Below are 22,038 nucleotides of genomic sequence, written 5' to 3' on the forward strand. Positions count from 1 at the left end.
ATTGATATACTGGTTTATCTGTATGAGCAAGCATCTGTGATACTTATTCATCTTTGAGAAGATCGGATATGTGCTAACCAGTGACAACATATTAACTTTTGAAATTTTTATTAAAAAACTGCGAGTGCCATAAATATTTGTGGAAAAATCAGAGGACTGCATGACGTCTGTAATGGAATCATTTGATTTTCTTGTTTATATTACAGTTTGTTTATAATGAAATTGCAGCTGATACATTTCTGTGTAAATTCCTTTTTTTGTACTATGTTGAAACCAGTATGGATCAAAAGCATTTCAATGTCTATCTTTGTAATACCAGTAATAGTATAGTCACTTTGATTCTGTGGCGTGGTTAATACAGATCATGTCAGCTACCATTTGCGTTTTAATATGTTTGTGAGTGTATGGTTATACCCACATAGCTCTTAATGTAAAAAATCAAATTATGCACGTATATATATATATATATATATATATATATATATATATATATATATATATATATATATATATATATATATATATATATAATCTGAAAGTATGAAAGACCCATGTCCGTGTGTAATTATCCAGGCACTTACCAAAGTTTTGTGCATTTCATATTTAAATGTACAAATCTTATCTTGGTTGTGTCCCCTTGTTATATTAATATTATCATGTAACTGTGTTAGAATCCCGTATTATTGTGTTTTATATAGCATTTATTCACTGCATCTGATTACACCAGCTAAGTCTATTCGAGGAATTTGAAATTATATTTTAAAGTATCCATTGCCTACATTTGGTGGACTTTAGGCTTCGGATATTTTGGACATATTGCGGAAATGAAATTTAGAATCAAAATATCTTTTGTTGTAGTGAGGTTTATGTCAAAGTTTCTTTTTCTGGACTTATCTTATTATATATTGCATTTATGAGACATTTATTTCATTTTGTATTTTCTGCGTTTGTTTGATAACTATAAGTTTTTAACTGTATTGCTTTCTAAAAATGTACCATGTTAGTTTTGCAGCTTTGATTTCGACATCCGATTTTAATGTAAGTAAAAGAATTATGGTGTAGTGAAAGGAAAAAATTTACAAGAAATTTAGCGCTGTTCAGAAATTATTTTTAGAAATTTAATTACACATTATAAAATTTGTTGTCACACACTCATGCATATACGTTTTATTGATGGCAGGTATTTTTGATCGCTCAATGACTTGTTGTCACCGACCCTGTAACCCTTCCTCAAATTAAAAAAGAAGTTAATATCATCGACGGTACAAATAAACTACGTATAAATTCTCGTCTTAATTTAAGGAGAAGAGATAAAAAAAAAACTATTTAGAAGTGAAATGGCATGTATTGGTTCTAAGCATTATTAGGTTTCATTATCACCGTGCATATATAGGTATTTTTTTTCAGGTTCTATCCTACATTAAATATGCACACTGAAATTCGTTTATTTTCAATATATTTTGTTTTGACTTTTTTAAGAGAAATTTCAAACCTTGTACGTAGTTCTAGAAAAAAAAACAGTCAAACCAAGATGATTTTATGGAATGATTTTTTGTATGGATAAATAAAAATGAAGCTTAGACAAAGACACCGTCAACGCTCAAAACATAACATTAAAGGTAACAAATGAACTCATGAATGAAAGAGTACACATCACATTAAACTTCACATTAAACTTTACAAAATCAAATCATAAACGAATATCCATTGTAAATAGTCAATAAAGCGAGAACAATGTGTTATGGTAGGCTAAAACATCGTTCATGTAATTTATCTGGGAAAAGGGAAATTTTGTGCTCATTTACACTTTTGAATATTATAACTATAGAACGTCTGAACTTCTGGACGTGCATTTTCGAGAAAAAATAAAAGATTATCGTAAAGATTAATAGTGTTTGAGCATTTGTTGTCATGTTGTCATTTTCTGTATGCTTTGAGGTCCCCTTTGATTGTTTTGTTTAATTTTAAATACTTTACTTCTTTTGTGCAAAGTTACATGTTGAATAAATATTTGTTCTTTACATACTGTTCAAATAATTTTCTCTACTTAGCTGTGTATATCTTTTTGATAATTTTTTGGAAAAAAAACTTCATTTTGATCTCACTTCCATCATTTTTTGACTTTACACAGACAGCATGCGTATTTGGACGGTAGTAGTATTCAACTTTTAGATATTTAAAGGTTTTCTAATTTGTTGATTTTCTTTTGGCAATGTAGGTTTTTTTTATACAAACTAACTTGGTGCTATGAAGTCATTAACTCGATTGATCCGCACTCCCCGATTCAAATAACCCCAAATTAAATAACGTTTTGATAACTCTGTGAGGCAAATCATAATTTGGACTGGTATTGATAAGAATTTTTAAATATTTTTGACCAAGTAATGCTTCGCAGTTCACATGTGTAAACGGTCCCCAATTTGGTTTGACGCATAAATTGGTAAAAAAAAATAAAAACAAACCTAAATTATTCATATACCTTTTTTTTAACTACCGTCTAGCCATGTTAGTTTGTCGTCATGAGTAGAAAAGGGAAGACGAACTATGATACAAAGTTCACAAATTCAGTTTGTTTTATTTGTATGTAGAGGTAAGCCAGTGCGAAAACAAAACATTGTATAGATAATACCCTTAAATACATTTTGTTTGTATTTTGTGATATGATTTATTAATTTATCTATTTCTTTTTAATGTTTATTTTGTTAAAATATATGCTGTATTACTAGTAATAAAGATATGAATGCATTTATGTAATGATAAAATTGTTCATTTTAACACGGTACTAATGTTACCAGTCGTTTTTATTTGGCCGTTATTTACATATGAAAATCTTTCTTTCATGAAATAAAATATTAGAGTAAAATACAACTCAGTGATCGAATACCGAAGGACAGAATTACATAATAAGACAACATGGACGAGGAGGTACAGAATAAAAATAAATTCAACTGCACAGAATGTAAACCAAACACAAATGAAACACGATAGCGATACTCCCACTGTCAGCAAACTTTTTCTATGTAGTAACATCCAATCTGCTTCGGCTAGTAGTTAATGACTATCAACTCTTACGTTTTATAAGAAACTGCGACCATAACTTTGATTGTCTAGATAGGGCTCAGCGCCTTACAAAGAACCTACTTGGACTATATATCTATATATATTGCATTCTGATTCATAGTATTCATTTCAAAACTTCCATTGTCGTCACCATCCACACAATATATTCTCATTTCAGGGTAGAAAATTACTTAACAAATTACGTTCCTGTCATAAGCATGGCATTAGCTGGATAATTTAATCATGTCAATGCCTCGGTGAACTATGGACTGTATTAAGGACATGGTGTCGATAATAAAAAATACACTGTTTAATTTTTACAAATTGTAGTTTAATCTTCTACAGTGTCATAATTTGTCAATTTATGTTTGCAATACACAATGAACTTTAATGCTGTTTATGTAGGATACGGGGTTTGATGTTTACCTTTGTTTTTGGTATACATGTACTAAATTATACTTGTTATACTTTACAGTAGGATTTCGCTGTAACACTTGTCTTTTTACATATTTGTCCAGTGTGGTGGACGTGTTTTTCAACAAACGGTCGGCATTCCTATGGGAACAAATTGTGCTCCTTTACTTGCTGACCTATTCCTTCACTCTTATGAGGCTGACTTTATAGCTGATCTGATCAGAAAGAAAGAATATCGTTTGGCTAGATCCTTCAATCTCAGTTTCCGCTATATAGATGACGTATTATCTTTAAACAATCCTAATTTCGGGGATTTGATACATTGCATCTACCCAAAAGAACTTGAGATAAAGGATACTACAGACGCTGTGAAGTCAGCCTCATATCTTGACCTACACTTAGAAATCGATGGTAAAGGAAAACTATTGACCAAACTTTACGACAAACGTGATGACTTTTCATTCAGAATTGTTAACTTTCCTTTCATCTGTGGCAACCTCCCTTCGGCTCTTGCGTATGGAGTGTTCATATCACAACTCATACGTTATGCCAGGGCTTTCCGAAACTACGCAGACTTTTTGTATCGCGCTAGAACTCTTAACAAATAGGCTTCTGGAACAGGGTTATGTTGCTACAAGATTGAAGTCATCACTACAGAAGTTTTATGGTCGTCATGAAATCGTGGATTGTTATGGTGTATCCATCAGCACCATGAAAACTGATGTATTCAATGGGTCATAGTTTTCCTTTCCTCGTTTGTCTACCCCGGACTTGACATTTTATGAGCAACTCGGCGGGTGTTTCTAGAAAAGCAGAGGACGCTTACCCTACTGGTGCACCTGGTCCATGCTCCCAGTTTTTAGTGGAGTCCGAGTTGCTCATTTACTTTTGTTACTTTGTATGTATGATTTTAGTTTATGTTCTTTGTTGTGAATGTCTGTTTTCCATGTCTGGTCTTTGTCCCTGGATATAACCTTATATAACCTTGGTTCCCTTGATTACTCTTTTACATTTCGTAAGTCCATACAAAGTTCAATGAACTGATATTTTTTACCCATTATTCTTTCGCATATGTCTGCTTGAATATATAGTGAAATGTTTTACAATATACAAAATAAATTCATTATGTTTCAGGCCAAATTATAGCATTAATGTTTAGAGTAATCAAGGGAACCAAGATTATAGCGGTAATCAAAAGAATGTAAACCAGCAATGGTATAGACTTGATCATCCTATTTAAACGAAAGGTCAAGAAAACTTTTATGTAAACTACGAAAGTATTCCTAGTAATTATCGAAACAAACAGAACAATACCATAATCAACCTATGGAGTAAAGACTAAAATGTCTTGTATATTTTAATGATGTGCCGAAGGTGTTTCCCCTACTCAAAGCAGTTAAAGCATTGATAGAAGTGATTAATTACTCATTGTATGAGCTTAACTCTGAATTTATAGGAATTATTTGAAATGTTTGATATTTATATTGTCTTTACCTTTTCTATGTAGCTTCCAGACATGTGCTCTTCAGAGATTAAACTTATTAACGTTCAATACATCACTTTCCTAGAAAATTTCGGCCAAACCAAATTACTTTCTCCTTTTCGAATAACCATATAGCAAAAATATGATAGCGAGCGAGTAATTTAAAAAAAAACCAATTACTTAAGAATTACTTTTTCGACTACAAATCTGCAGTACAGAATACTGCCATTTCCCAGGCTCACCATATAGATTGCTGTTTTCTCTTGGTAAGGTACAGAACAACAAAAGACTTGTTACCAAAGTAAAAAAAAATATTTATTTTCTCGTTCGCCGGACGGTGGTACTTCCACTAGGTCCACAGGCATCAGAAGAGGACGTATGGTTAAATGTTCTCTGATGACCTTGAAGATTTTAACTCAACAGTCAATACTCAACCTCTCACTGACTACATTACTACCTCATGGGTCAAGACAAACATACAACTATGTAACCGTTAAACGAAGGACCCTGAACTAAAACTATCACCTTGAAGGAGGCCCTGCTTCTTCGAGAATATGATCGGGCGTCCACGTCCAAATATCTACATCATACTCAAGTAACAAAAGAAGACCAAATGGCCAATGAAGAAACCATGAATTAGTACCAAGCTGGAAGTATCAGACCTGCCAATTACCGAAAGTATACACTGATCAACACCAATAAAGAATGATGAAGGTGCAGTGACCAAATACGCAGTCGTGGCTACACATGTGTTTCATTCAACAGAACTTACATAATTTGTGCTTTGTGTATGTTTTTTTTTGTAATAATTTACTCTTAGTGCTTTACTAGTGTTATATATGTGATATTGACATTATGCATCTTACCTGTTAATTTCAAATGTGAGACAATCAGGAATATACCTTATGGTTCATCATTACCTTTCGACAATATGGCCACAATTTCACCACGAATTTCCCTCTGACTACAGGTAAAACTGTGTATCTAGAAAATTTTTAAAGCATACCATCCCCTTGATGTGAAAAATTACATCAAACTAAGTTTATGAATAGTTAAATCAAAAACTGATCTGACTGTTTCAAGGTTATTTTTTTTCAATTCTGTAGAGAGTGCAAAAAAAAAAAGAAACAAACAAACATCCGAGATGTATGCAACTTTCTAATATCGATGGACGCTATGCCTTACAATTCTTCTAGATACTCGTTTCTTTTGTGGTCAGAGGTAAATTAGTGGTGGTAAAATTGAGGCCACATATGTGAAAGGTATTGATGATCCTTATATATGACTATAGACCTCCATTTGTCATTGGTAATTTTTTTTACCTGATTTGACCAACATAGAGCAGCAAGAAAGATGTCTTGTAATAAGTAGGTGTGCGTAACTGTGTGCGTTTCCAACACACCTGGTTTAAGAAAAATTCATTTTGTCTGTGTGCATATTTTACCTACGGTGAAAGCAGATCTAATAGACGCTCGATTTTGCGCTTTGGGCTTACGGTATTTACATTGTGCAATATGTGCAAAAACTCGAAATGTATTGTATAAATTTCATTCAAATTTTACCAAATGTCATATGCATTATGAAGATTTGCACCTGCATAATACAGACGTCGTATTGTGGAGATTTTCTATGTCTTTGAATGTTGTACTTAGCCATTTTTTCGCGACTTGCAGCTGTAGAATATATTTCTTTGTGTAATCTTTAACGTGAAAATTATTGAACCAATAATTTTACATACCTATTAAAATGTGCCTATCCTATAGTAGACAAAGGGGTATATTCCTGTTATTTATTGAAAATTTAAGCTTATCTTACGTAAAGACTTATTACCATACTTTTGTGTTAAAAAATGACTAAATTTTACAAAACAAATACCAGCTCGTACAACATTTACGTGTCAAAATGCATCTTTTGAGTTTTTTTAAATGAATTCAAATTTGGATGTTTGTAGTTTGATTTTCGCTCCGCACTTATTAACTTCCGGACTAAGACAAACCAAGTTTAATGTCAATAGGGTTTGTAAGTCTCGTCATGTGACTCCGTGGTTTCACGAGAATAGGTCCTAGTCTACCATTCAAATGCATAGAGATATGTCATTTTCAGAGCGTTTGTTTCAGTATGTAAAAGCAAAACAAAGACCAATAAAACAAACATTTATCTATTTCCACACCATAAAATTAAGAAAAAGCGTAAAATAGAAGATTTTTCATTGTAATACAGGGTTTCAAGACCCTGGAAGTAACTAATAAAATGCAGACCGGTTTTAGGATTTCAATACGTTCAACGTAAGAAATTCCGGTAAGGAAAATGAAACTAGAACGAGACTTACAGATCCTATAATTGTCTAAATACAAGAAACTTTTGTGGTTGAAGTGTTTAAGTTGTCGACCTATATGGCCAATATCTCTTGCTAAGGTAGATGTGATGAAATCAAGCGTTTTTCGCAAATTTGGCATTAAAGTTTCCATGTAATAAAAAGGATGAACAAAAAAGGGGGTTTTGTTTCCGAGGTATACTCACATTTACTTGTATATAATGCAATATCCATGTTGATTTGACCAAGTTAGATTTTAAGGCCTAATTTGGAATAATCCGAACAAACTGCATTGATAAATTTTTGAATAAAAATATTTACCTAATGAACTTAGCCCTTTTCAGCAGTACATGCTATCATAAATACAAATCAAGATTATTAGTAACCCACATTGTAGTTGGTTAACTAACTTGGTACGGTGACATAGGTCTAGACATGTTATCTGTCTTTTTTAGTTCTTATCTGTTCTTGGCATATTTTTCATTTTGTGTTCCCAGTGACAAGGACTTCCCCACTTATACATATACCTTTTTTCATAACAAAACCTGTGTAAATTACCTGTTTTCACAACGCTAACAGAAGGGTGATGATTTATATAATCAATAATAAATGACAATTGTCTTTTGACTTTAAAATAAAACAATATTTATTAACAAATGTGCAATAATTACAAGAGGAAAACCGACAATTGTTATGTAGAGAAAAAACACGTTTCAACAATGAATTAATCGGAAACATTTTAACCACGAACAATACCAAATAGCCAAAAGTATGTGTATGAATTTATTTTATTTTAGTAATCAAGTAATCCAATGATAATCGTGGGAAATTCTTGCTATTGCAATTTTATAATATTTCCCTTGATTTGATAAGACCAAGAACAGTCGACATATAACTTCCTCCAGAACAGGAACGAAATGGAAATTAACATTAAGGACGTAAATACAGCGTTGTCATTTTGGATAATGACTTAACATAAAAATAATCGAAAGAAAAATATTTAACAAATTTAAAAAGTCAACTATTCATCAAAGAAAATTACAAAATAGCGATAAATAGATGAATTTTGATTTTTCTAACTCAAATGAAGGAGATAAAACACGGGGGAATTATCCAAGAAAGAATTATTACAAAGCTTTAAATACAAACAATGATTTATACTTAAGTGGGAATATACAACGTCTCAGAATGTGACGACCCTATTCGCTACACTGCTCCATCGGATCAAATTGATACAGGGAAGATATGTAAACGTATAGAAAGGTCTGAAAAATTCCCATCGATGTTAGAACTGTCAAATTTGCGATGCAAATGTTTGGTCGTTCCGTCCGCGGGACTCGAACTCGTACCGCTGTGACATCTATGGCAATATCGCCTGCACATAGTCCAGCGCCATAGACCACTAGAACATCTAAATGAGCTGTCTCGTACTACCATACATCGTGTACTTCGTTACAGCCCTAGATTAATCCTACGAGGAGGAATGACCCGGGCAGCGAAAGCTATATTTTAATATAGCCTGGCTGGCCGAGTGGTCTAGGGCGCTGGACTATGTGCAGGCGGTGTTGCCATTGACAGTTCTAACATCGTTGGGAATTTTTCAGACCTATATATATATATATATATATATATATCTGTCAAAAAAAATCCAACACGATCGAATTTTCACGATATATGTATGTATTCACATTCACATAGTGATGTGAATACATAAATATATCGTGAAAATCTGATCGTGTTGGATTTTTATTGACAGATATATACCTCTGTATACAAATCATCATTTTGTCACATCTTTAAGTGTTTTTCACATATATTTTTTTTCGTACGATCAGTTGATTTTTTTACAAACTCTACGTTCTTTTTAATTGTTAATAATTTAATCCCGTGAGACTGATCTATCAGTTGAATTTCCAGATTGCATTTTATTGATGATCATTGAATGTTTTCTTAATATTGTTAATGTGTAGTTCAAACTATACGACAAACATGACGATTTTTCATTCCGTATTGTCAACTTTCCTTTCATCTGTGGCAACATCAGCACCTGCATATGGAATTTTCATACTAGTACCATAACTCATACGTTATGCCAGAGCTGACCGAAATTTAGCAGACTTTTGTATCGCGCTAGACTTCTTATAACTAGGCTTCTGGAACAATGTTGCTACAAGATTCAAGTCATTACTACAGAAGTTTTATGGTCGTCATCACGGACTCATTGATGGTTACATTTATCCATCTGCACCATGAAAAGTGATTGTTCACGGTGTGATAGTTTTCCTTTCCTCTTTCGTCTAACCCGGACTTTTTATGAGCAACTTGGTGGGAGTTTCTAGAAAAGCAGATGACGCTTACCGTAATTTAAAGGTACCCCTGGTCAATGGTCCCAGTTTTTAGTGGATTAGAGATGCGCGTTTCCTTTGGTACTTCGTGTGTATTTTAGGGGGTTTATGTTTTTTCTTTGTTGTGTTTGTCTGTATTTCATGTCTGGTCTTTGTCACTGGATAACATTCTGTTGAATTCCGCTAGAATCATGGTTCCCTCGATTACTCTTTCAAATAATATCAACACATCATTAGTAATATAAGTAGCAATAAATCGCGCTTGTCTCATCGTTTAAACATGTACATGTTTATAGAATTCGTATAAAACAATCTCTTTCATTGAAAGAGTAATCAAGGGAACCAAGGTTATAGCGGTAATCAAAAGAATGTAATCCAGGGACAAAGACCCGACATGGAAAACAGACATACACAACAAAGAACATACATATAGAGTCAAATTAATAAACGCATGTTGCATGAAATAAACAAGGGTCAAAACTAAATACACCATTTTTTTTCTTGGATTGTGTATCTCAATCTTATGGTAGTAAAAGATTGTTAGAAGTATATATATATAAAAAGTACGATACAAAAATAATATAAAACCACGAGTTTTGAATATCAATGTATTATTTTAGACCGTTAAATAAAATACAGAACTCGTCAATAATGCTATTTCATACTTTCTCATTTATAAACTGATGATTTGATTTAAAAAAGTAAAGAATATTTACGTTTGTTTATGGAAAAAAACCCAAAAACTACGATGTATGCCGAAATATATAGTACGTCAAATGGCTACCTTTTCAAGCGCCCTTCAATATAAATATTATTGTGATAAAATCACAAAAAAAGGAGTAGAAGGGTTTAGAATTTACGCATTTCCCAAATGTTTCATGTGAAAAGCAACAACGTGTATAGAACGAGTTCGGATTAACACCGTATTAAACGTACGTTAAAATACATATTCAACATCAACAAAGTAGTAGTGTTGTTTCCAGTTCTTTTTACATATTTTGACATAAGCTCCAGCAATAGCTGTCAATTCCACTTTAACAAATTTATAATCAGTGAATAGTTTGTATGTAAACATTTCACTGCATTTTAGTGTTGCATGGATCATATCCGTAAAAATATTCTGTGACGATATTTTATCTAGCCAGATAAATTTATCGTGTAATTAAACCGTAGGATTCCACAATTTTATGTTAAGGATAATTTTTTAGTATTCAGTCATACAACTGGATGACACCATGAATTGAACAAGCATTTTTTCAGTGTCATTAATAACTATATGCAGTATACCGGAATCACTTGTACTGCACTGAACCAATCATTCAGCATTCCTTAACGTTATCTTCCCTGACATCTTTTGACTCTTTGGTTGGTTTTCTGTTAAACATACAGGTTTACATATTACTTTCTATAAAGCCCCGTTAAAATTAAGAATGATTTCTGGTTTCTTCATAAAAGAAAAATGTTAACATTTCAAATTTAGGTTTGCTAAAATTTGACGCATGCAATCCTTTGATTTATATGATCCGATCAAAGTAATGAAAAAAAAACGTAAAAATTCACGTTCCGGCGGTATATGACATAACAGCGCCACTGTAAGTTGACTTCAATGCAATTAAGAAGCAAAATAGGAAAACTGAGATAACTGATATTTGTTCATAGGACTACTTTCCACTGGTAAAATAAAACAAATCATCACTGAAGGCTGTAGTTTTCAAGAATTTTCGGGACTCACTAACTACCAGTCCATACAAAATTCAGACACTGCCCAAATCAAATTGATTCATGGTGAAGAAATACCCACAGAACTAATAATGCTTTCTCAATCATCACATGCCATATTTTTTGCATAACAGTTGCTAGATCCTTTAATCTCAGTTTCTGCTACAAAGATCATGTTTGGGATTAAAATTTTTCCAATGGGACATTTTCAATTTCAATGGGCCATTCTAAAAAAGCATAGGACAAAATTTGGAATAGAAGCTAAGGCCGGCTAGACATAGATATTGAAGACCAAATGTAGCATAAACAAAATTTAATTTACAGTGCAGATCAAATGTCTATTAGAGTTGTCAATTAACGTGTCAATTAATTGTCACATCAAATCACTTTTCTTTTCTGTTGTTTTTATACTAATGTATTGTCTAGTGCTTTGTCATTATAATAATAAGTCCACAGATTCCCCATCATTTAGACCCTAACTTGGCTATTAAGGTAGTTTATCACAAATGATAGGAAAGAGTCTATGTTTTGTTTGGCTGCAATCAGATTTTGGATTTTTTGGGGTGTTTCAGGATCAGATAATATGACTCCACCATTATCAATATTTTCAATAGGGGGTTCATAATCGTGCCCACCTGCCAAGTTAATTTCTACAACAATTGCAGTTTGATTCTGGTAATTACCATCAATAATATTTTTAGGCTTTGAAAAAGATCATTTCTTCTGTTTTTGGTCTAGCTTTAAAATGCTTTGGTGGCATTTTCAATTTCAAATGGGACCGCCATTCCACGCTTTTCTGATATTATCAAATTATTTTTTTTATTGTTCTTTCAAACGCGTGAGCGATCAAGAATATGTAATCTAAAAATCGACGAAGTGCCGTTTCATTCCCCGGTCTTCAAATCCCCTCGAAAATGTGGCGATCAAAACTTGCGCCTGCAGCTGATAAAACATTGTTAAAAGACACGTTCATGTTTTTTTTTACTGCCACAAGTAGTGGACTACACCTCAACATCAATGATGGAAACTTAATGGGCGCAAATGACGCAACACATTAGTCACTCAATTCGCCATTCTAAGAGGAAATAAGACTATGGTGAATGGCGCACGGTAATCCCAATCATTGTTAAGATGACGTATTATCTTTAAACAATCCTAGTTTCGGGGACATGAGACATCGCATCTACCCCCAAAGAATTTGAGATAACGATACTGCAGACACAGTGAAGTCAGCCTCATATCTTGATCTACACTTAGAGATTGGTGGTAACGGAAAACTATTAACCAAACTTTACGACAAACGTGATGAATTTTCATTCAGAATTGTAAACTTTCCTTTCATCTGTGGCAACATCCCATCAGTACCTGCGTATGGAGTTTTCATATCACAACACATACATTATGCCAGAGCTTGCCGTAACTACGCAGACTTTCTGTATCGCGCTAGGACTCTTACAGTTAGGCTTTTGGAACAGGGTTATGTTGCAACATTATTGAAGTCATCACTACAGAAGTTTTATGGTCGCCATCATGAACTCGTAGATCGTTATGGTGTATCCATCTGCACCATGAAAACTTATTTTTTCGTCGTGTCATAGTTTTCATTTCTTCTTTCGTCTACCTCGGACTTGACTTTTTATGAGCAACTCGGCGGGTGTTTCTAGAAAAGCAGAGGACGCTTACCCTACCGGTGCACCTGGTCCATGCTCCCAGTTTTTAGTGGAGTCCGAGTTGCTAATTTACTTTTGTTACTTTGTATGTATGATTTTAGTTACTTCATGTTCTTTATTGTGTATGTCTGTTTTCCTTGTTTGGTCTTTGTCCTTGGATTACTTTCTTTTGATTTCCGATAGAAACCTTGATGACCCTTTCCATATTCAGGTCCGTACTTTTGAGAAAATCATGCATTTATCTCCCACTAAAATCAACCAAATGGAACAAATCAAGAACGATAACTCTTATTTTTTTCTCAAAGGCGCAACAACCAAATGAAAAACTATGGCTGGGTATGTGCTCTGTGACTGATTTCCGATAGAAACCTTGATGACCCTTTCCATATTCAGGTCCGTACTTTTGAGAAAATCATGCATTTATCTCCCACTAAAATCAACCAAATGGAACAAATCAAGAACGATAACTCTTATTTTTTTCTCAAAGGCGCAACAACCAAATGAAAAACTATGGCTTGGTATGTGCTCTGTGACTGATTCTGAATTAGAAATAAAAGTGATTTCGGTGGGTTTGTAACATGCATGAATCACTTCCTGTCTGATTTTTATGAAGACTGATACTTAAATGATAAGCATGCATATATTAATTCGTAATTCAAGAGTAATTTGGTTCATCTAACGTACTTGTGACTCTTATGATGTCGATGTTTGTGGCGATGTTTCTCGTTTTCAATTAAGGCATCCTGTTGGTGACTGTGGTTACTAGAGTGTGATGAATGACGATGATGACTACCTGACGACGTCGTCTACAACGATAGGTATAGAAATATACATCAATCTTCACCTAACCCATGTTAATGCCTATTTGTCATGACAATGTTGTAGATGTAGATTAGATGTAACATTAGCTAATAGAACATTTAACCTTTAAGTATCATATATCGAGGATAGAGAAAAGAGAAATTCGATAATTCTGAGGCAAATCAATGTATTCTATAGTTGTCTTGTCAACCATTCATATTAATCGGATAAATATGTTTAATATATTCTAATAAACCATTTCAAACAATTATTTAGAAGTTTGATTTACATGTTAAAAGGTTCTACTGTAATTCCCTTTTTTCTGTAAAAACACAAATAAACAACTTAAAACACTTAGAAGAGCAAGATGACTAGCAGTTGAGTGTTTATTGTCAATGAAGAAAATACAGTTGTCTTACACAAAACTAAGCACTGCATAATTGTGGTTCGCGTAAAGAAGTTAACTGAGAAAAGAAAACAAATCAATAGAAAACACTCTAAAAACCATTTTCTATACTTAAAAGGACAAAATATTACCACGAAAATAAAAACAGAAATAGTAAATATTTATAAGTGATTAAAACAACAAAGACATAAAAAAGACTAAGAACCTGCTTATGAAATCAACTACGGTATTGTACATGTTATTTGAGTTTTAAAAAGGAGAAAAAAAACTAGAAGAGAAACGACGGAGACTGGCACGTCATATCGGTTGTAAAATAAAAAAAATGTTGATGCGTTTGAGTGAGCAATATTGAAATCATTACAACAGACAAAAGTGTCCCAAAGGAGAACCATCTCATTATCACATAAATTGATCATGGTATGATAATCATATGATTATTTGTGAATCGAGCACCAAATGATTATCATATGTGGTAAACATGTATTTGGTTGTGTATATTAATAGTAAATTAATTCATAAGCATGATAAAAAATCCGTCACATTTGATTGATTTTTTTTTAGCAATCCCATTTTTGATCGTGAACTATTGCGTTGTAAAGGCTTGAATGATATTGTGACCCCTCCACCATGCATGCATTCACCTCTTGTCTGTATGAAAGGGTACTGATGGCATGGACATCATGTAATACCTACAATTTATATTCTTGTGCATCGTTACGTTTTTAATAATTAAATAATTAAACGGTTAACACTATGGACTAATACACCTTCAAGAAACATTCAATGCAAAATAACTAAAATAAAGTATTCAATGATGGTAGTAAACAAATAAATAAAATTTAATATCATAATAAAACAAAACGATTTTTCATACAGATTATTAATGAGACATACGTTTTTTCATTAACACCACAAGCAGTTATTATAATTCATGTGCATATATTGGAAGCGTCGAAACTGTCAAAAATACATGTCTTTTTTTTGTGAGGCCTTTAATCTGAAACCTGCATTTATATAACCCAACCATCTGACAATATAAGTAAAATTGACATTGAATTTTTAATAAGCACTATTTCACTGAAGAAAATGTGTATTTTAGAAATGTTTTGCTCTAGACAGTGTTGTCTGTCTCCATTTTTAAATATTTTGGGGGTTTAAATTCATTCAATAAAACTATTAATTGCATAACCAAATATTCGGAAAAAAAGTATCAAGTTATTTTGCAATTTTTTTTTTTAAAAAGATGTTGAAATGTTACATGTGTTTTCCTATCGAAGCCTTTTTGTGCAACGCAATTGAAAAAGGAAATATATGCCATTCATAATGAATGTAAAAAGAAAAGTGATCTATGAGTTAAAGAAGCCGCGACAATTAAGTAAGAATAATCCTGACATTGCTGAAAATCTACCCAGGATTTATGAAAAACATGCTGTCTCTGCAATCAAAAGATAACATCGCCTTTTTACAAAAAGCATAACACATTGATAATTTTTCTAAAAGAACTGTGACGTGAAAATGTACAAGTTCATTCAACAAATAGAATTTCAACGCGTTTGAAGAATGAAATTATAAACAATAAGAGGTTGAACTGTGAATGATTTACTGCAGGAAGATTTACTGAACGCTCTTGTGAAGATGCATGTTCTTTCCTCAATAAATAGACAAGAAGTCTGACACCAAAATAAACAATGCATGAATTTTATGTCGTAGATGCTGGTGCATTTGCATTTTCAAAACAAACAAAATTTAATCCAGTCAGAAAATATGCGACCTACATGACAACAGTGAAAGACACTATGTTCGTAACAAAAATGGTCGCCACTCGGAGAAAACATTTTGACATTCACTTTGTCACATAAAACATTCTATCTAAATTTGAAAACATCCATTCAGGATATATCGTAAAAAAAGTCGTGTTGCTGTGTGTGTAGTGAAATGTATTAGTTTGGGGCGTAGCATTTTCATAATTGCAATTTCTTTAAATCATTATAACTATTTTTTTTTCTAATTCTAAATAATCGGATCCGTTTTCTTCAACAACCTCCTATATTTCTACTTGCAATATATACTAATATATACATTTGTATCTTAAGATTGCAAAAATATATGGCTGATATGTCTTTTTTATATAAAAAGAAATTTTATCGATGAAAAGGACATCATTTTGACCCCTGTTTTCTCTCCGTTGACTCCACGGGTAAGAAAAAATAGCACGGCGCTCATTAATATTATTTCTACCTAACATAAGTTCCATTACATGACATAGAAATAAATATATTTCTACCGGAAAGAACACATTTACAATTCATGTAGTTTTTTTTTAAGGAAAATTTAAATTAATTTGAAAGAGTTTGAAAGAGTTTGAATAGGAAAGAGACAATTATGCCATTTATGAAAACAATAAGAAGTTATTGTTTTATATTGTCAATACATATCGATGTGATACGAACCTTTCTTCTTTTGAATTTTTCAAACATCACCATTTAAAGAGATACTTTTGCACAAAAAGGCTTATTCATTGCAAAGGAAAATTAAAGATTAAAGCCAAACATCGTTAATGCAAACATTTCTACCCCCTCGAATCCCCGATAGATGATTTTATGTGACCATAAAAATAAGCAGAAAATGATTTACATTCGTCTATTCGTTAGAATTCAGATGAACGGCTTTTTGTTTTCGAAAATATCGATTATCATGTATTTCTTTCCATTCTAATCATTTTTTTACACATGCCCCTTTTTCACTTTCCCTCTACAACATATCAACTTATAAGTAATTTTAGTCAAAAATTTAATCGAAGCCAAACAGACAATTAAACTCCAGTTTATTGCTGCTTCATTCTTTAAGCAATTACGATTTGACACATAAGAAAAAAATGTTTTTTGTACAAGCAAGAAGGACAGAACTGAAATATTTAAGTTTCGTAAGTGTCACAATTAAAATGGTGTCGTTTATATAACCGTAAAAATCCTTTATTGGGGAGGGACATATATTAGGGATTCAGCTGTTTGCTATCACAAATAGTCAGTTATGATTTCACAAAAACATCATACGGCAAAAGACATATTGATTTTGTACTTTGAACCAAACAAGAATATAGCTTTGTCAATATTGAATGTTCTAAGACATTGTTCAACAAATATTTTAAAAAAAAACGCAAGTAAGCCATACTAATTTGATCTAAATATTACTTACTGATTGATGACGTGATCTTGTTGTATCTGCCAGGCCATAACAAAAGTAATACAAAACTGCTACAATCAAAATACAAACACCTACACCACAGGCCGCTGGTCCTATTACTTTATACAGCCTAAAATAACATAAGATTTTATGAGCTTTACTTTAGAAAAGAACTTTGCAAAAAATATTAATAATCATTTAAAATGACCGTAGGGATTTTTAAGCAAATTTAATAAAAATAACAAAGAATCTGTGAGCGATGGGTCACTAGTTATACCCTCGCTTCCAATCTCGATGTAAGGAAAGAGTAATCAAGGGAAAAAATCATAGTCCTCGGTAAAAAGGAAGTTGTTGTTGAACAAAAGCAAATGAACAACTCGGACTCCACTAAAAACTGGAAGCATGGACCTGGTGCACCGGTAGGGTAAGCGTCCTCTGCTTTTCTAGAAACACCCGCCGAATTGCTCAAAAAAAGTCAAGTCCGGGGTAGACAAACAAAGAAATGAAAACTATGACCTATTGAATAAATCAGTTTTCATGGTGCAGATGGATACACCATAACGATCCACGAGTTCACGATGACGACCATAAAACTTCTGTAGTGATGACTTCAATCTTGTAGCAACATAGTCTGCGTAGTTTTGGCAAGCTCTGGCATAACGTATCAATTGCGATATGAACACTCCATACGCAGGTGCTGAAGGGATGTTGCCACAGATGAAAGGAAAGTTGACAGTTTTGAATGAAAAGTCATCACGTTTGTCGTAAAGTTTGGTCAATAGTTGTTTTCCTTTACCATCGATTTCTAAGTGTAGATCAAGATATGAGGCTGACTTCACAGTGTCTGTAGTATCCTTTATCTCAAGTTCTTTTGGGTAGATGCGATGTATCAAATCCCCGAAATTAGGATTGTTTAAAGATAATACGTCATCTATATAGCGGAAACTGAGATTAAAGGATCTAGCCAAACGATATTCTTTCTTTCGGATCAGATTAGCTATAAAATCAGCCTCATAAGAGTGAAGGAAAAGGTCAGCAAGTAAAGGAAAAAAGTATATCCCTCTCCTTCGAAGCAAATGTATAATACAGCAGTATCAAATAAAATATTTTGAACATTTAAAACAGTAAAACATTACAGTTGTTTTTGTTTGCAGTTTGTGTTTCGCTTTTGTTGTAATTCGCATTTCCATTTTTAGGAGATAGATTGTATTAAAACTATTTCTTGAAAAATAACTCTTAAGGAGCTTGTTTAATCGATTGTTTGAAAGAAATTGAAATAAAAAAGAAATAATATTTAAGAAAATATAACATTAGATACTCGGAAAACAATTGGATATAAAAATAAAAGAGTAAGAACCTCTGTTCAAAAGTAAATGGTAATGTTTATATATCCTACGAGTTGTTTGTATTTTTGTTGTTTTGTTTGAACAGGGCAAACATCGTAGATCATAGTCTATATCCATATTCCTGGCATACCACCAGTCATAACTTATCTAACTAGAGGTTTGTATAAGTTAGATATATTAGACTTTTTATGGTGTAAGCTAAAGCTTAAAGTAATGACTGTCTAGAAAACAAAGTACTTACACCCCTTGTGCAGGAGATACTTGGCTTATTTCATCGTCATTGCTGATTCCCAAGATTGTCAATGCTACACCAGGTGCAAATATTAAAGTTCCAACAAAAATCATCACAATAAAACGTCGTCCTGAAAACTGGGGCGACATCAACCGGATGCGCTGTGCCCCTTGCTTCCGGTTCCTGGCAACACTGGCAATTACTGCCGGCCTCATGTTTTATTAAGTCTGTACCATCCAGAATTTTTGCTCAAGATATCATCCTACTGCAACAATAAATCAACATTGCAATATATTATTTTTAGTAAAAATCAAACACAACGAGGTAAAAAGTCAAAGGAATTTCAATTATGGTAAGATACATTGATTGAAAGAAATCACCTTTACCTAGACATTTGACCATTGGACATCATATTCGAGTGATGATTCTTTATCTTATACTTCATACAATTTTTCTTTAAATTCGATATTTGAGGATTGATGCGTAACAGACGAGAGCTGGTAGCAGAACTATCACCAACTTGATGCAATGTTATAATAAATAATGGTTCTAATTTAACGTGCTTCAAAGCTATTTAGACCACAGCCATGGTAGAAAAGTGATAAAAACATAACCAACATTTCGTGCAACTCTTAGGCTGTGTCTATTCAAAAGAATAAAGAAACTTGTCATGTTAGAATCGAAATAAACCAGGTAAACTTCATTTTATCTTTGTGTTACCACGGACTGGCGATTTATATTGTAATTTAACCCATCGCGATAATTGTAATTTATGTCGCTCGGGGTAAAACAATGCGATATAAATGACCAGCCCGTGGTAAACCAATGATAAAATTGAGTTACTGTGATTTATTTCTTAAACAACTGAGAGTTGAAAGATATTTTTAAGAAACATTTTTGTCATTTCCTGCAATTTTGGACAAAATACTATAATATTCCTTTTAAAATAAGTTATAATAAATTATCTGCCCTTCTTCGAAAGTGAAACAACCTCCTGAGACAGATTTCAGTAAATTGACTAGCCATACTATTAAAATGGTCATTAGAAAGACTGGTAATGATATTACCGATGACATATTTAGAACGCCATTTTCTTTGTATTAGATAAAATCGAAGTACATTGTGACCGAATCGGTATTTATTGATGTAATTATAGTTAATTATTGCTGTAATAGCACAAAAGTATCCACACAATTGATTTGACTATATGGAGAGGTAATGGAGGAATATATTTTGTCGGTTTGGTCAACCTATAAAGATTTTAAGTAGGCCATCACTGAATTTATTTACCTTTCAGTGTACACGAACCTTACAATTGATTTTCATTACTAGAAAAATAGTCCAGATTTTAAAATAAATTTTATTTAAAAAAAATTAATCCATACATATTTAGTCACTTAAAAGGATTCTACAACATTAAATCGCCAAGATATTGATCTTTGAAGCAATTTACCAAGTGACATGTTCATTTCATTTCATACTTATTATGTTACCTTGAAGATATACCATTTTAAATAATATTTTAAATTAAGACATGGTTGATTGGTTTTACAATTGTGTTAATTCCAACACTTGCTTTATTATTTCATCAGTCAAAAGAGTTTTATAAACAGTTAATAGACACATTTTCCGTTATATAGAAAATTATCTTAGATATTGTATCATGTTTAAATTATCTCAACTGCAGGGCTCACATTTGATGCACTCAAATGAACTTGAAATAAAAGAGACAACTGATACTTCAAACCTAACACAAATGATATGTGACGTTAAAAAGAATTTACCATAAACGTGACAATTTCGATTGCTAACTTTCTATTCGTAGTTGAAATATACCATCTCAAGCCTATAGACTATACATTTTAAAATATATCAGTTTATGAATTTCTTTTTTTGATGGTTTATTAACTTTGCCTTTATTGAGCCTGCCTCCGAAAGATCTCCCCGTGCTTGATAAGAATGGTAATTTTTGTATTTGTCATGTCTTTCGAAACGAACCAAGACAAATATTTCATGAATCCTACTACAACACTTGTTACTCCCGTAGTACAATCCTGATTTTGGGGATTTGATACATCGCATCTACTCCAAAGAACTTGAGATAAAGGATAATACAGACACTGTGAAGTCAGCCTCCAATTCACTTCTTACTCAGAAAAGCAGAGGACGCTTACCCTACCGGTGCACCAGGTCCTTGCTCCCATTTTTTAGGGTCTCGGCATAATGTTCTCGATTTCATTACGAGATAAAGGATATCAATAAGACATTGCTTTCTGTTTTTAGTGGAGTCCGAGTTGTTCATTTGCTTTTGTTACTTTTTATGTATGATTTTAGTTACTTCATGCTCTTTGTTGTGTATGTCTGTTTTCCATGTCTGGTCTTTGTCTCTGGATTACATTCTTTTGATTACCGCTATAATCTTGGTTCCCTTGATTATTCTTTCTTAATTTTTCAAATTTCTTCCTAGTTTAAATTGTTATATTTTTTACTATCATTGGTCAATTGCCCAAATATATCCGAAACTAGAAATAACATATGTATAAGAGTAATCAAGGGAGCCAATATTCGAGCAGAAATAAAAACAATGTCATCCAAGGATAAAGACATGGAAAACAGACACACATAAAAAACTAGCAGTTTAAAAAAACATGACAATTTTAGGATGCTGTTTTTACATAAACTTAAATTGATTAGAAATGACTTTTTGATTTGATAAGAAAGAAAGAATATCGTTTGGCTAGATCCTTCAATCTCAGTTTCCGCTATATAGATGACGTATTATCTTTAAACAATCCTAATGTTGGGGATTTGATACATCGCATCTACCCAAAAGAACTTGAGATAAAGGATACTACAGACACTGTGAAGTCAGCCTAATATCTTGACCTACACTTAGAAATCGATGGTAAAGGAAAACTATTGACCAAACTTTACGACAAACGTGATGACTTTTCATTCAGAATTGTCAACTTTCCTTTAATCTGTGGCAACATCCCTTCGGCTCCTGCGTATGGAGTGTTCATATCACAACTCATACGTTATGCCAGAGCTTGCCGAAACTACGC

The 22,038-nt window shown here is 32.7% G+C and overlaps 1 protein-coding gene across 5 annotated transcripts in view; it reads right to left on the minus strand.

Moving 5' to 3' along the window:
- Window positions 1-9,110: 9,110 nt before the first annotated feature.
- Window positions 9,111-22,038, minus strand: part of LOC148618603 (uncharacterized) — a 33,501-nt gene continuing 20,573 nt past the window's right edge. For 4 of the 5 annotated variants that reach the window (XM_088577675.1, XM_088577673.1, XM_088577672.1 and 1 more), the window contains 5 exons: window positions 18,983-19,238; window positions 17,408-17,525; window positions 14,854-14,901; window positions 13,690-13,811; window positions 9,111-10,990 (listed from right to left, as the gene is read on the minus strand). In XM_088577675.1, coding sequence (XP_088433801.1) covers window positions 10,936-10,990; window positions 13,690-13,811; window positions 14,854-14,901; window positions 17,408-17,525; window positions 18,983-19,188 — 549 coding nt within the window. In that variant the 5' untranslated portion in view covers window positions 19,189-19,238 and the 3' untranslated portion in view covers window positions 9,111-10,935. The remainder of the gene's footprint in view (window positions 10,991-13,689; window positions 13,812-14,853; window positions 14,902-17,407; window positions 17,526-18,982; window positions 19,239-22,038) is intronic. The other variant, XM_088577676.1, reaches the window with a different exon arrangement.

Source organism: Perna viridis, chromosome 4 (genome assembly GCF_037379345.1).
Source record: "Perna viridis isolate PV_CMFRI_1.1 ecotype Kerala chromosome 4, ASM3737934v1, whole genome shotgun sequence".
Taxonomy (NCBI): domain Eukaryota; kingdom Metazoa; phylum Mollusca; class Bivalvia; order Mytilida; family Mytilidae; genus Perna; species Perna viridis.